Source organism: Tarenaya hassleriana, unplaced genomic scaffold, assembly GCF_000463585.1.
Source record: "Tarenaya hassleriana unplaced genomic scaffold, ASM46358v1 Cleome10, whole genome shotgun sequence".
Lineage (NCBI taxonomy): Eukaryota > Viridiplantae > Streptophyta > Magnoliopsida > Brassicales > Cleomaceae > Tarenaya > Tarenaya hassleriana.
In genome coordinates this window covers 1,375,517-1,390,529 of record NW_010960188.1, presented here as the reverse complement: position 1 = coordinate 1,390,529, position 15,013 = coordinate 1,375,517, and the positions used below count along the sequence as shown (strand labels likewise).

The 15,013-nt window shown below is 35.7% G+C and overlaps 3 protein-coding genes and 1 long non-coding RNA gene across 5 annotated transcripts in view; 2 read left to right on the top strand and 2 right to left on the bottom strand.

Annotated features, from left to right (window-relative positions):
• Positions 1 to 915, bottom strand: part of LOC104799917 (nitronate monooxygenase) — a 2,493-nt gene extending 1,578 nt beyond the window's left edge. Inside the window, exon 1 of the mRNA XM_010522604.1 lies at positions 152 to 915. Within this exon, the coding sequence (XP_010520906.1) occupies positions 152 to 286 (135 nt within the window). The 5' untranslated portion in view covers positions 287 to 915. The remainder of the gene's footprint in view (positions 1 to 151) is intronic.
• Positions 916 to 7,921: 7,006 nt separating this feature from the next.
• Positions 7,922 to 9,157, top strand: LOC104799907 (protein EXORDIUM-like 2). The gene has a single exon (XM_010522594.2). It carries the CDS (start codon positions 8,007 to 8,009, stop codon positions 8,922 to 8,924), a length of 918 nt encoding a protein of 305 aa, XP_010520896.1. The 5' UTR covers positions 7,922 to 8,006; the 3' UTR covers positions 8,925 to 9,157.
• A 2,423-nt stretch (positions 9,158 to 11,580) lies between these two features.
• Positions 11,581 to 14,441, top strand: LOC104799883 (2-carboxy-1,4-naphthoquinone phytyltransferase, chloroplastic). Of its 2 annotated transcripts, none has more exons than XM_010522578.1 (12): positions 11,581 to 11,691; positions 12,014 to 12,090; positions 12,201 to 12,465; positions 12,558 to 12,661; positions 12,744 to 12,815; positions 12,917 to 13,055; positions 13,210 to 13,316; positions 13,424 to 13,523; positions 13,622 to 13,660; positions 13,750 to 13,860; positions 13,975 to 14,040; positions 14,142 to 14,441. In XM_010522578.1, the coding sequence occupies exons 2-12, from the start codon at positions 12,026 to 12,028 to the stop codon at positions 14,280 to 14,282; spliced, it is 1,209 nt and encodes a 402-aa protein (XP_010520880.1). In that variant the 5' UTR covers positions 11,581 to 11,691; positions 12,014 to 12,025; the 3' UTR covers positions 14,283 to 14,441. The 2 variants fall into 2 exon arrangements, with proteins under 2 accessions (XP_010520880.1, XP_010520871.1); XM_010522569.1 differs by having other exon boundaries at positions 14,117 to 14,441.
• On the bottom strand, positions 13,057 to 14,974 carry LOC104799900. The gene is made up of 4 exons (XR_769641.1): positions 14,899 to 14,974; positions 14,748 to 14,812; positions 13,656 to 13,870; positions 13,057 to 13,499 (listed from the first exon to the last, which is right to left on the bottom strand). It is a non-coding gene; the product is annotated as an uncharacterized LOC104799900 (long non-coding RNA).
• Positions 14,975 to 15,013: the final 39 nt, after the last annotated feature.

The following is a 15,013-nucleotide window of genomic DNA, read 5'->3' as shown; positions in this document are numbered from 1 at the left end:
CATTCCTGTGATCAACGATCACAAAACCAGGGCTTAATCAGCGGACAAAACCAAATCTGAACACTTTTGTCTAGTTCTCCAATACCCATCAACAAAACAATGTTTCGGTTTTAAGGATGAATTCAGATGTGGAGAAGAGTGGTAAAAGTACCCAGTCAGGAGCTCTGAGAAGACCAATCCCACCGGCGTTAGCAACGGCGGCGACAAGCTCTGGTCCTGAAATGTCTGGTCCCAATGGCGCCTGAACTATTCCATATTCAAAACCCAGAATCCCTCTCCATCCCATCTTCTCTCACTCTCTCTCCGTAACACAAGATAGATCTTTACACGCAGAAACAGAGTTGCTATTCCTCAGAGCCGTGTTACAATTTTCCTTCGCTTTCTCAGCATCCAAACAAAGTTAATCGCAATGGAAAGTGGTCGACAACACGTTGAAGCTTCGTGAGAGGTTCCATTATCTGAAAATAAAATAAAATATACACACGCAACTTCTTCTACAATGTTCGTTGACGCCATACCCGACCAAATCTCGCACATTATTGATAATGATTGGCATTGGTGCTTTCTGTCGTCTTCCCTCGTGGATTCGATTTTTTTAATCAATCAATGCACATATAAGGTATATGGAACCAAAATGATGAGATTGGATAGAACTTTTCCACCCATTTGAGCCCAGAATGTGAAGAGCAAACCCTAGAAACGATAATCTCTGCGCGCGAAATGATCATGCACAAACTATCAGACACGAACCCTAGAATTAAACCTGCCAGAAGTCAAAATATCGCTCAAGATGCTTGCTTTTCCTGTGAAGTAACAGAGTGGATGATCGAGTTAGCGTTCCAACCGCTTAATCTCGGGAGAAGAACACGTTAAAGAATCGGGAAAAAGGAAAATTTGTTTTTTCCTCCCACCCCCACAGGAGAAGGGCTTATTGTAAATTCATTAAACTAGAAGGGCTTTATAGTCATTCTTGTTTACCTCTCGGGCCCTGCCCTTTATCCGTTTGGGCTACATTGAACGAATTTAAAGCCCATAATTGTAAGTACCATTTGGACCGTCTGCTTACGTCAGATTAACCTCATATCATATCTATCAATTTTTTTTTTTACTTTGAAGTATGTTTCAATGCGCCATAATTCAATTGTGATTAATGTCCAAATCACCCCTACGTTCTATTTCCTCATCAAACTTGTATACTAAATCATCTATATCCCAATTCGAATTCAGTTTTCATACAAAAAAAAAATACTTATTTTATAAAAATAATTTTTTATTATTTTTATACTCTGATTAAATTTCGATTATTTTGATTTTCGAAAAACAATTATTTACAGTTAGACAATTTTTTTCATAACGGAGAATCCTATCAGCTATTTTTCAGATGCGTTGAATAGGTAAATTTCTGGCCCGAAAACAGTCTTTGTATATGGACCCAAAAATTACCTATCTCTCCACCAATCAGGAATCGAACACTCAATCTGAAGTTGAAAGTCACTCACAGTTTGATCGCTCGCCCACGACATGTTGGGTTAAACATGCAATGTTTTATATGGATATCATTCAATACGATTTGGGAAATTAGGTTAAAGACCGTATGTCTATGAAAAAAAATGAGAAATACCTCTAACAAAATGATTAATTTAAATTGCTACGAAACAATATATAAAAAATACCTCCAAAATATTACAGGAAATTGAAATTAAAAAATCTCCATGGCACTGCTCTAACTGATAGAACCTAATCCACGTAAGAGAAGAGAGATAATGGAGCAAGTGATTAGACGAGTTGTCTCTGTCCTATGTTATTTATATATATATATATATGACCATACTGCTTAGAGTTCACACGTACTTTCATGTCGACCCTTAGGGTTTTTTGGCAAGACACGGGAAGCTATAGGGACCGGTTTAGGGGTTGGTCGTGTAACCAAATCAACATAAGAGGGCGTGTCGGTCGGTCCACGGCAAGATAAGAACAAAATTTGACAATACCTTGATTAATTAATCCGAATTAATATCTAAACTATCCAGATTAATTGTATAATTCGTTGATATATCAAGTTGTTAAACGACAGGTGGTTACACCATTCTATCATTTCATAACTTTTGCTGACCCGACCCAAAACGTCATGCCACAACCAGCTTTTGACCCCTTTTTTATATATATAAAAAAAATCTGATTATTGGGATTTATGTTTTATATATATATATATATTATGAATATGACAATCGACGTTGGAAGGCTTGCCGATGAATGATATAATAATGCATTTACATCAACAAGGACTGCAATTATGACCCGATTTAATTTATGATTACAATGGCCAAATCTTATCAGCTTTTCTATATTCATATATATCTATTAATGTTCTGTATATGATCATGAACGCTCTCTTATCCCGTTACACATAAACAGAGATAACCATCATATTTACGAATAATTAAAACAGAGAATACAATATAGACATATATAAAAATATTGATAACCATTATTAATAATAATCATCATTATTATCGTCGTCTTCTAGAGTAGTGTTGTTATCACGGCACGTTTTGTACGTCGAGGAAAAAGTTTGACGTGTTTTTCATAGAAAAACATAATTATTGGGCACATAAATCCAAATCGAGTTTCGTATTTCTCATGCTTCATTATTGATTCTTCGTCGCTTTCGCTATAGAGCACGAAGACTATGAACAGTTTGCTTTCAAACCCATTAATACCGAATATATATAATAATTACACATAAAAATGACTTCGAACTGATAAAAATCGAAGAACCTAAATTCAACTGACGAAAACTATATGTTATATTTCGGGTTTGGACCTTTACGTTAGAAAAAAAAAATATTTATATTTTTTTGGAAATCGGGTTTGGAGGGAGAAGTATTGGTTTATGAACACTATTTGGTATCGATATGTTATAATTTTCAGCATGCATGCATGCATCTTACATCCCCTGCCGTGGAACGATGGTTCTTAAATGCAATTAAAGAATTATAATTCTACAATTGTACATTCTAATAAATAATTAAAATTATAGACCTTAAATGTATATATTAGTGATGATGTTGTCGTTACATTAGCAAATACGACTTTTCTATTCCATGAAACGAACCCCGTGAATATATTTTCGTATGGTATATGGATGGCGTGATACATCGTACACTTACTTGTTTATGTATATGTATACATATACGGAAGGTTATATGTACATATCATAAATTTAAGCAACAGGTATTGTCCATATGTAGAATTTTCCTCATTAAATGTTTCCAATAGGAATGGCGTAGGAAGGATATCAAACCAGCCGATTCGGATCAACTAGTTTAGAGCCAATTCATTTTTCACTCTAACTCGTTAAAGTCTATTTTTTTCGGGCCAAAAAATTCAAAACCCGAACCAATTCGTGAGCCAACTCGCGACACAGGAAAAAAATTAAAATAAAAAATATTAAATATAATAAAAAAATATATTATAAAAAAAAGTAAATAATAATAATTATTATATTTTAAAATAATAAAAAATCTTAAAATTTGATAAATCCTTTTTTAAATTATTTAAAAATAATAAAAAAAAATAAAAATAATTTTTTTCTCTGTGTCAGCTCGTGATGAGTTAGCTCATTGGTTCATTTTTTTTCCGAATTCAAAATTTTTCAGCTTAGATCGGAAAAATATAGGCTGACTTGCGAGTTGACTCATGAGCGAACTCATTTTGACATCCCTGTATAGAAATCCCAACGGAATAAGATTGTGAAACCTATTAATTTGTTTTTTTATAAATATCAATAACCTGTATATATAATATAATATGAGTACTTTATAATGCATATACTATATGCGTCATGAAGTTACGTGGGAGCATGCATAGTAACATGTAATATACATACGCGCAGGGGCGGACCTAGGTACAAAGGAGTGGGGGCACGTGCTCCCATAGTCAATTTTTTTTTTTTAAAATTTAAGTTAAAAATTTTACAAATTTTAATACAAAGAGAAGGATGCCCCATTAACTATTGAATGTGGTCTCACTTTCAACTCTCACATTTATTTATTTATTTATTTATTAAATTTGGCTAATTATATTTTTTTTATGAAAAAGTTTCTGGATCCGCCACTATATACGCGTAAGCAATTATATACACAAGACGAATGTATTGATGCTATATTTTACGAACATGATCTCTATATAATTTATCATTCTCAATTAATGACATTTCGTAACAATACTACGACACAACTTAAAACTCTTGATTAATTATTAGAAAATAAATCCACCAAAAAACTTTTTTTCACAAAAAAAAAGGAGAGATTTCCCAACGAGGAGAGAAACACGGAGCAAGAATCCAAGTGGGGGTGGGCGTCTGCATGCCATGCCAATGCCACAAAGTCAAAAGGTGGGTTTTGGATGGGCATGGGCATTCCACGTTGCATGTGTATGATAATATGATGCCATTCCAAAATTAGGCGGTGAATTTTGTTGACTTTCTCAAATACCATATACATATATACATGTATGTATATGGTCCCTATTCACAATTTCATATTCACGCATCCCTACCACGCAATCATGCATGATACATGCATCCATACATAAGCTTCCTCTTTCATTAGTCTTAAAGGACATATATTCAATTATGTATAGTCAATTATTTCATTTTGCTTTGGGACCATCAATCTATAATTCGGTCTTTTCGTTCATTTCGAAATGAAATAAGAAACCCTTAGGTTTGCTTATATATATATATATGAAAGCTATGATAATGCGAGGGTCGTACGTAATTTATAATATTAATTATCGTGTAGATAAACGGATACATCAATGAGGGTGCGACAATTACAACGTGTCACAATTAATGCCAATGAAGCATTGGTTGTTTATGAGAAGAGCCGCCTCTTGATTCTCAAGTTCTCAACCCCACAAACCGCACGCATGCATGAATAGTGACACGTACGTGTTCCATGTTTGATGGAGTAAAATATTTATGGTAATGTGGACATTGATATTTTTTTTTTATCTATGTGATATATATACACATATATTCCTTTTACTTCATCGGTAATTTGACGATGGTGATGAATTTCCCTTTTAAATTTCAAAAATACGATGCAGGGTTAATATATATAGGAAGATAATCTCATTAATATAATTATGATTTATCTTAGATATTATATATAAAATATTTTATTTTATTTTTCTATATATTAGCGTGTAGCGACTTTTTCTTTTGCACTTTCCTATTATGAGGTTTTCAATTGTTATTTCTAAATAAATGGTACACATATAACTAACTATACACACATTTTTTTTTTATATAAACACATACTTATTATATATGAATGAAAAGAAGTATCTCTACATATGATACAATGAATATATTTAGATTTGGTCATTCAATTCCAAGGTAATTATTGAGCGGTTTAAGGCTTTAATTGATGACGTGGCGTGATGGGTGGGTCCACGGAGTATAATCATGTAAACGTACGGGCGCGTGATTTCCACTTTCCACTTTTTTCTAAATCCCCAGATTTTGTCGGCTTGTGTGCCGACTAAGCACCACCTTATCCGCACGTGAGCGCTTGGCCATCTTTTTATATTTTTTAAATAAAAATTAAAATTTTCCATTCGTAGCCAGATTTATTTGTTACCAAAACCTTTTCTTTTTAAATTGTTCCCATCTCACATAACGAAAATAAATAAAATTATATTATAATCTACGTCGATGATATATTCTAATAAATAGTATTTTATTTGATAAAAACAAAATTCCACACAAGCGAACTTTGGAAGAGTTAAACCATATATGAATTATCATATATTTCTCATTATGTTGTGAGCTAACACACATGAACATTTAGTAAAGACTACTATAATATGCGATATATAATATATAATTTTCGTAGTCACATAATGTAGTTAAATATAAAATGGTTTCACAAAACGACAAGAAAAAATTCTGGATATCGTCGTATCTATATATGTAAATATATATACTTAAAGAAACTATGTAATTAGATTCATATACAACGGTCGAATAAATCGAGATGGGTGGAGCTTGAGGTGCTGATCCTCGTGAAAAACTTTTTGGTTACTTTTGTTATAATTAAAACTTTTTCGTGATTATCTCTGTTTAGTCTTCACTTATCCATTTTTTTAATCTCATAGAGGAATTTGATCACTTTTTCCAATTAAGCCCGATTACGACAGTTAGTTGCGAAATATACATTAATTTTAATTTATAGCGCATATATATATATATATATATATATGTATATGCATGCAGTAAAAAAATTCAAAGGCAAAAATATAAACTAATAATGAAATTTCAGGGAATTATAAGGGTATTAGTGCAATTATCATATTTTATCATTATTTTTATTTAAACATGGAAATAAGTGATTCAGAATAATCATTATTTTAAAATATTTCTAATATCATTTATTGGTAACTCGAGTCGTTTATAAATTATAAACATAATAATAGTTGGTTCAAACAAAATATTGCTAAAAACATACTTTTAAGTTACTTTGTTATCATTGTTACTCATAAATTTATTTGTAATTTAATATGATAAGACGTTATTTTTCGTTTTTTCTTGTAGTCATGCGTTCGATATTTCGTAAATGCGATTTTTTTTTCCTGTCGGAACCTCACACGTGTCGAAACATGGGAGCAGACCTAAATGGATTACCAGGGATCCTATTACAGAGGAGTAATGCCGAGAGGTGACGTGAATATAAAGACTTAGATGGGCCCCACAGTAGGCCCACTTCTTAAAGTATAAGTGGCATTGGGAGTCCCGCTTTGGATTATAATTATAAAATCAAAAGGCTATAATTTCGTTCCCACGATTTAATATTAATCCGAATATTAGTAATAAGACGAATATTCTCTCTCCTCCTAATAAAAAGGTTAAAGATAAATACGCAGTACAATAAGAGATTTTTTTGTTACATATTTGAATATTGGACGTACACCGTAAAGTTACAAATTAAAGGAAATATGTTAGGGATATATGATTGAGACCATAACATGTAAGAGAAAGAGGGTACGGTCCAAAAGCTCACTATTTTGTTTTTTGGGATTTGGCTACCCTCCTTTTATTTTGGAACATTTACATCAACGACAAAATAAATATAACTCGATAATTTAACACGCGCGCACTCGCACACACACATATATATATATGTATACTGTATTTTTACTAGACCAGTTCGATTATTTATACAAAAACCACGTATAAAACCGGGTATGAGCGTAATTAATGTAAAAACCGGGATGTGATTTAGAATAAAATAAAATAAAAAGGAAAAGAGAAAGAAATTTCAGCGGACCCCACAGAGTAAGAAGGCAATAATGGAGATTGGGATGTGGTTCGTACGCTGCAGCAGGCAGGCACAGGCATACCTCACCCAGCTACAGACTGCAACCTGCACCACCACTTCTCCGTATATTTCTCTACGTACGCATGTATGTATACATCTGCACCTTTAAAACACCGTATATTTAAATAATATTTTCTGTGGGGTCCACGCGGTAGGTCCCCGAAAGTAAAGCAGTCATCACACGGTATCAGGTCCTTCGCTTTCTCAAAATCAGTGGCTTCTTTTGAAAACCGGGTCCCGCTCTTGTATTTTAGAATATATACACACACATATATATATATATCTGTTTCGTGGGAGCCTACAAGAGATTTCAAAATTTTATTGGCTTACATTAAAATTAATTAAATATAGCCCTTGTAAATATTGCGGAGACTACCACGTCACTCCAGAAGAACCTTACAGGCTGTCAACACCCCTCCTCACCCAATGAAATTACTCCACGTGGCAGTAGTTGACATGGACACCTTCCCTTCTACAGCTGTGGCCCTCTTCCTCCGATTCAAACTCCTTGTATAAAAGCCCTGTTTCAGTTCTTCCTCATGCATCCATATCCATATCCATATTCATAATCTCTCTCTCTCTACAAGTTACGACTGTTGTCTTCTTGATCCTCTCTCATTAATGGCTTCTATTAACCGTTTTGCCATCCTCCTCGCTCTCTTCGCCGTCACCGTTGATCTCTCCGCCGCCGCGTTGGTGGAGGAGCAGCCTCTGGTGCTCAAATACCACAACGGCGTTCTTCTGAAGGGTAACGTTACCGTAAATCTCATATGGTACGGCAAGTTCACCCCGATCCAACGGTCCATAATCGTCGATTTCATCCGCTCGCTCAACCACCCCGCCGCAGTACCTGCCCCCTCCGTCGCGGCGTGGTGGAAAACGACGGAGAAATACAAAGGCGGCGCGTCGACTCTACTCGTCGGGAAACAGCTCCTCCTTGAAAACTACCCTCTCGGAAAATCGCTCAAGAGCCCCCACCTGAGAGCCCTCTCCACCAAGCTTAACGGCGCCGTGAGGTCCATCACCGTCGTTTTGACGGCGAAGGACGTCGCGGTGGAGGGATTCTGTATGAGCCGGTGCGGGACCCACGGTTCCACCGGCACGTCGGCGCGTCGTGCGGCTGGTTCAGCCCACGGCGGCGCGTTCGCGTGGGTTGGAAACTCTGAAACCCAGTGCCCGGGGTACTGCGCGTGGCCGTTCCACCAGCCGATGTACGGGCCACAGACGCCACCGTTAGTGGCGCCTAACGGCGACGTCGGAGTTGACGGGATGATCATAAACCTCGCGACGCTTCTGGCGAACACCGTCACGAATCCGTTTAACAACGGTTACTTCCAGGGCCCACCAACGGCGCCATTAGAGGCCGTCTCGGCGTGCACGGGAATATTCGGGTCGGGTGCATACCCGGGTTATCCAGGTCAGGTGCTCGTGGATAAGGCGACCGGGGCGAGCTACAACGCGCACGGGCTCGCCGGGAGGAAATATCTCCTGCCGGCGATGTGGGATCCGCAGACCTCCACATGTAAGCCTCTCGTATGATGTGCCATCGGGAGATGGACACGTGTCAAGAATCTACGGAGTTACGGCGCGGCGCGCGTGGCCTTCCGTGTAGATATATCTGGGCTTTGACGGGTCGGGTCCTGGTGGGGTTTCGGGTTTGTTTTGTCGCAGTGTATGACGTGTAAATTCCTTAGTCGGAAATTGTGAAATAAAATGCATATATATGTAATAAAAATGAATTTAATATTGCAGGCCATGGATTAGCTCCGAAATGCTCCACGTGTTCTCTACTACCATAACGAGATTGTTTAATAGCCTAATCAAATATCTTATCTCGTCTATTTAATGATGGTGATGAAACTATTTCAAAGCCTTTGAATTATGGAAATATTAAAATAATATAGAGTAATAAATATTGCCTTTAAATTAAAATAAAGATAAATACAAGCTTATCATTATTAAAAGGGGGCACTTGTCAACTTAGAGATGATGTTGGGGACCAAGGAGACCATCTCAATAATAAAAACCAAAACCATGGGGATTAATATAATATAAGTTTATTATTTTAACTAATCCAATTTTCTTTTGCTTACATTTATCCTATTAATTCTTAAAAATCATAAGTGGGTGGGTGGCTTTTCATTTATTTCACAGAAATAAATCGGTCATTAAATACGTTTAGAGATTTAGTAAAGTTTTTTTTTTATCTTACGCTACAGAAGAAATAACTTTCAATCTAAATTACTCAATGCAATATAAACTTTTCTTTCCATTTTTTTGTTTCTTATATTTATAAAAAATACATAACACTAAAATTAAACAAACTTTCTATATTTTCCAAATTCAATTCTTTCGTTTTATGTTTTCTTGAAACACAAACATTTGTAACTCAAGATTTAAAATATGCTTAAAAATAAAGATTTTTTCAGCGAATTTTGATATGGGTAACATATATTTATAATCATATATATAAATTATATACGTTTTAGTGCCCTCACACTTTCGGCTGTGACAATAAATAGATTAAGGACACAAAGATATCAGCCATAATGGAAATCTATAGGAAGCTTGCATTGAAATAAAGCAGCTTTATATATGTACGCATGATATTTATACATATATATATATATATATATATATATAAATAGTTGCAAATGATTGTTGTCGTGTCTTATTTATTAAAGACTGCATTTAAATATGCGAAGAAAATGATGTAGAATTTCTAATATAAATGTGTTAATACTTTCTTGTATCATTGTGAAAATATTATATATAGATAGTAATGTATTCTTTGATATTAGAATCATTAAATTGAGTTTTTAAGCACGAATTTAAAATTGATTTAAATCACCTAAAAAGAGGAGAAAATGCAATTTGCAACATTCATTTCACACGGACAGTGAAGGAAAAAAAAATGTGTTACAGATTATTGAGCCGGCAAATATGGTTTTCCCCATACCGAGGCACAAGCACTATTGGCCGACCATTTTGTTAGGTATTTATCATATATCTCACAAATATTTGTATGCAAAATTGAACATTTTTTTTTAATGTATAGTGACTATGAACAGAGAATCTTAGCCTTGGGAATATTGCTTTTTAGTCGGTTTTCTTTTAGTTATTTTTTGGTTAGAAAATTTATATATATTTGTATGTACAAAGAATTATAGTTGTATTTGATTTGATACAAAATTTTAATAAATAATTTGTTTTTAAAATAATTTATTTTGAGATTTACATTTTCAGTTAAATCTAGATCTCATTCGGTGATATAATTATATATTATTTAGTTTGTTTGTTTTTTTCATTTTATATATCTAAAATGAAAGCTTATTGTTCTATTATTGAATTCTAATGAATATTAACGAATTCTGTTGAACAATTTGTTTTTCCGTGCTGATTTATTAAACCCTTTATTTTCTTAAATATATTTAGCTTGGAATCCTCACAACAAATAACTCTTTTATGTAATATATATATATATATATATATATATATATATATATGTACAGAACTGAAATAATTGAATAGGCTTTAAGAGGATCAGTGTCCCCTATATACAAAAATTACTATATTTCCAAACGAAGCTATATATATATATATATATATATCTGTGTGTGTACACTTGTACATAACTGAAATAATTGAATAGGATTTAAGAGGATCAGACCCCTATATACAAAAATTACTTTATTTCCAAACGAAGCTAACTTTATTTGTGTATCTAATCTAACAAAAAAATCAGATAAAACAAATATGAATATTCAGAAATAGGGGCAACAGATGTAGGTATTTCGGTATTCGGTTCGTAAATAAATCGGTTCAATTTTTTCGGTTTTATAAAAATATATATCAATAGGTTATTATATCATATTCGGGTCGATTCGGTTCGATTTCAATTTTGAGTTTTATTAAAAAATTTATATTCTTAAAAAAAATTTGGTTTTCAGAGGTTTTAAAATTCAGTTTTAGAAAATTCAGTTTTTTAAAAATAATATCGTAATAGAATTTTGAAAAATTCGATTGGATAAAAATACCATATTTTTCGATTTCATATCGAAATGTTTATCCCTGTTCAGAAATGTCAATCCTTCCGTTGATGGGGTAGAAATCAAAATTCAATAGTTGTAAGCTTTTTCTGTAAAGTATAGACAAATTGTGGGTCTTATGCACAATTATTTTCAAGATAGCAACTGAGCTTGAAACAGATAGGACGCCTCGCCTCCTGTCCGGACAAGGATATCTCCACTGTGAACTCCAATTCCGTCGCTGATGATTCCCCATTTGCTGGGTTCGTGTTAGAACGGTAAATCTCCAAACTTTATCTTTATCTTCTTCCAACTCACTTCAATTCTCGTTATTGTAACGCCAATCTCGAGCTCTCTGCTGCTGTAAACGGGAAAGGTAGAGGAAATTTCTGGGCTTTTCCAATGAATCTCATCCGTAAAGGATCAAGCTTTTGCAGATTAGCTTCTGTTTACACGTAACTAGGGTTTGGTCTGGTTTTAGGGTTTCTTGTAGTAGCCAACGTTTTGGACTTAGAACTTAGATTTCGTGTTCTCCTGTATATTTATACTCGGCTCGCGCTCTTGCCGCTATTCACTGAACTGCTTCTTGCTTGTTTACAGAGAAGAAGAAAGATGGGTTTGGTTTCGTTCTGTGACATAAGTTCTGGGTTTTTCCTAAAGAAACCGAGTTTCACAAGGTAGGTTTCGAAAGAATCTGCATTTCTGCATCTTTTTGTTTGTTTGATAGTATTGATTCATGCTCTCTTTCTGAGAAGATTCAATCATTCACACCACTTGGCCTCTCCAGATGTTATCAGGGAGCTCCATTCACAAACTCTTACTCAAGATCATCACCATTCTATATGACTGCACGAGAAAAAATGAACGTGGCTAATGTAAAATTCTTGAACATCGACGAAAGACGACGTCAAGGTCGACCCATTGTTTTTAGAAGCCGTGGAAACACAGTGGAAATGTGTGGAGATGACAAAGAAGAGGATGTTTCTAAAGCAACTTTGATATGGAGGGCAGTTAAACTACCTATTTACTTTGTTGCTTTGGTTCCTCTCACTGTAAGTTTCTTTCTTAACAGAGACCCTCTTGAAATCTCCAGAGCCGCCTCGGGTCTGTTCTTGACATTTTCCTTTCCGGTTCATGTGGTCAGGTCGGTGGTGCGGCCGCCTATTTGGAGACAGGATCGTTTTCAGCGGGTCGTTATCTTACCCTGTTGGTCTCCTCAGTTCTTACCATTACCTGGCTCAACCTTAGGTTTGTACAAGAACGAGGTTTCTTGAAATGGTCGTGAAAACGTTTCCTGTAATGAAATATTTTCCGACATGGTTTATGGCAGCAACGATGTTTATGATTTCGATACAGGAGCAGATAAGAACAAAAAGGAATCTGTAGTAAACCTGGTCGGAAGGTAAGTATGGATGTCGGTTCGCAGCTTTGCTGGTCTTGATTTCTGAGTGAGTGAATGCCTAACCAAATCTGATCCATGGGTTCATTACTTTGCTAAATAAGCCGGACAGGAACCCTAATTGCAGCGTTCATATTGCTCGTTCTTGGTGGTGCTGGTTTATCTTGGATATCCATGGAAGCAAGAAATATTCGTGCAATAATGTTGCTTGCTTCTGCAATATTCTGTGGCTATATATACCAGGTGAATGTAATTCAAACTCTCTGATTCTTGAAACTTGATATATTACAATTTGGAATGCCAAGAACTACATCTGTTTTTTTTTTCCACAAAAGAAAGGATTACACTTTCCATATAAAAAATTCTGACTTGTGTTAAAACTCTGAAAATTTTTCAGTGCCCACCATTCCGGCTAAGTTACCATGGACTAGGAGAGCCACTATGCTTTGCTGCTTTCGGCCCATTCGCGACTACTGCTTTCTATTTACTTCTGGCTAGCTCGAGGTTTGTGCCAAAGCATTCTTCGATCACATTCCCTTTTTTCCTGCGTTGTTCTTTCCCAGTGTCGGTTGAACATGATTTTACTGAAACCTTTGTATTGGTTTTCGCAGTCAGACAAGCCATGTTCCTCTAAACGGCAGGATCCTTTCTGCATCTTTCCTTGTCGGCTTCACCACATCTTTGATCCTTTTATGCAGCCACTTTCATCAGGTTAGCTAAAAACTTTGAATCCCACGAAAAGAGAGAGAGATTGAGAGAGCCAATAACCATATGCTGATATCATGATTCATGAACACTATATTCTACAGGTGGAAAGTGACTTGGCAGTGGGAAAATTATCACCTCTGGTACGGACATCTTACTTCCAGCTTGAACCATGACAGTAGAACACATTGCAGTGTTTCTTGTTTCAAAGGGTTCCGTCTGTGTTGTACAGGTTAGGGTAGGCACTGAAAGAGGAGCAAAAGTAGTGAAATCGGTCGTTGTTTCGCTCTATTCCCTGCTGCTTGTTCTTGGCCTTACCAGAATTCTTCCCCTCACTTGCACAGTTAAGTTTCCTGCATCCATAATATGATCAAAAGCATCAGAAACAAATCTCACTGGTTTTGGTGTGTAACATACTAAGTTAGTATGTTACTAACATGCGGTTTGGTGTTTTCAGTTGATGTGTTTCCTGACACTACCAATGGGGATATTGGTTACAAGCTATGTTGAAAAGAACCACAAGGTAATAAATAGCCTCTGCTTCCAAAAAATTATTCTTTAAACAAGAGATTTCAGACAATATTTGTCTGAAAATGGAGATATTATTCCTGGGGAATGGTGTAGGACAAGGGGAAGATATTCATGGCGAAGTACTACTGCGTGAGACTGCACGCGCTGTTTGGAGCAGCTTTGTCCATTGGACTCGTGGCTGCAAGGCCAATCAACAGAGTCTATGTTCCTGATGTGGTGATTTCTTGGCCTTGACATTAGATCAATTCACCTTCTTCTTTTTCTATCAGCAACTGCCATTGTAATAAAACCATTCTTCGAGTATTGACTGTAAACTTTCATAGTTGAGGGATCATGATGTAAAAACGGAGGAAGACAAGGCATATACGTACTTCAAATCTGTCTCCTACGGTACTTTTGTTTTGGCATGACTCAAACATGAGCAGAACAGTGAGGCATATCAAAGCAGCTACTAAAAGGATTGAAATGCCATGCAAAGTGTTCTTTCATCATCGGTGGAATATCATGCAACTCAACTCCACAAGGATCGACTCTTTTTCTAGTGGAGAGATAAAACTAGAGAGACCCATAAATGAATTCCGAAAGAATGAGATAAAGCTTATAGTTTGCATCATCATCAATCTCGTGTTTCTCTGATACCGAAAGCGAGAAGCAACACAAAAAGGAAATTTTCAGATAGGAAAAGGAGGAGACACTCACAGCTTGGCGTGATCATCAATCTCAAGTTTCTTCCGACAGCCGGTGGTCGGATTCGCTATGTTGAACTGCAAATTTTAACAGAAACCATCAAATTCTCCAGAAAAATAGGAAATTGGATCAGGAATCTGATACAGAATCGCAGCTTACGCACCTTCTTGATTCTGGTTTAGCCCCTCCGCCTGCTCCAACCGTCGAGTTACCAGAAATTAGGGCTCCGTCCAATTCGGGCTATTTACAGGTAAGCGAGACGGCGAGGGCTGGGCTTC

Coding starts and splice junctions, on each gene's coding strand:
- LOC104799907 (XM_010522594.2), top strand. CDS start 8,007: ATGGCTTCTATTAACCGTTTTGCCATCCTCCTCGCTCTCTTCGCCGTC.
- LOC104799883 (XM_010522569.1), top strand. CDS start 12,026: ATGGGTTTGGTTTCGTTCTGTGACATAAGTTCTGGGTTTTTCCTAAAG. Junction 13,661..13,749: donor TGGGAAAATTATCACCTCTG/GTACGGACATCT, acceptor TGTGTTGTACAG/GTTAGGGTAGGCACTGAAAG. Junction 14,041..14,116: donor ATGTTGAAAAGAACCACAAG/GTAATAAATAGC, acceptor CTGAAAATGGAG/ATATTATTCCTGGGGAATGG.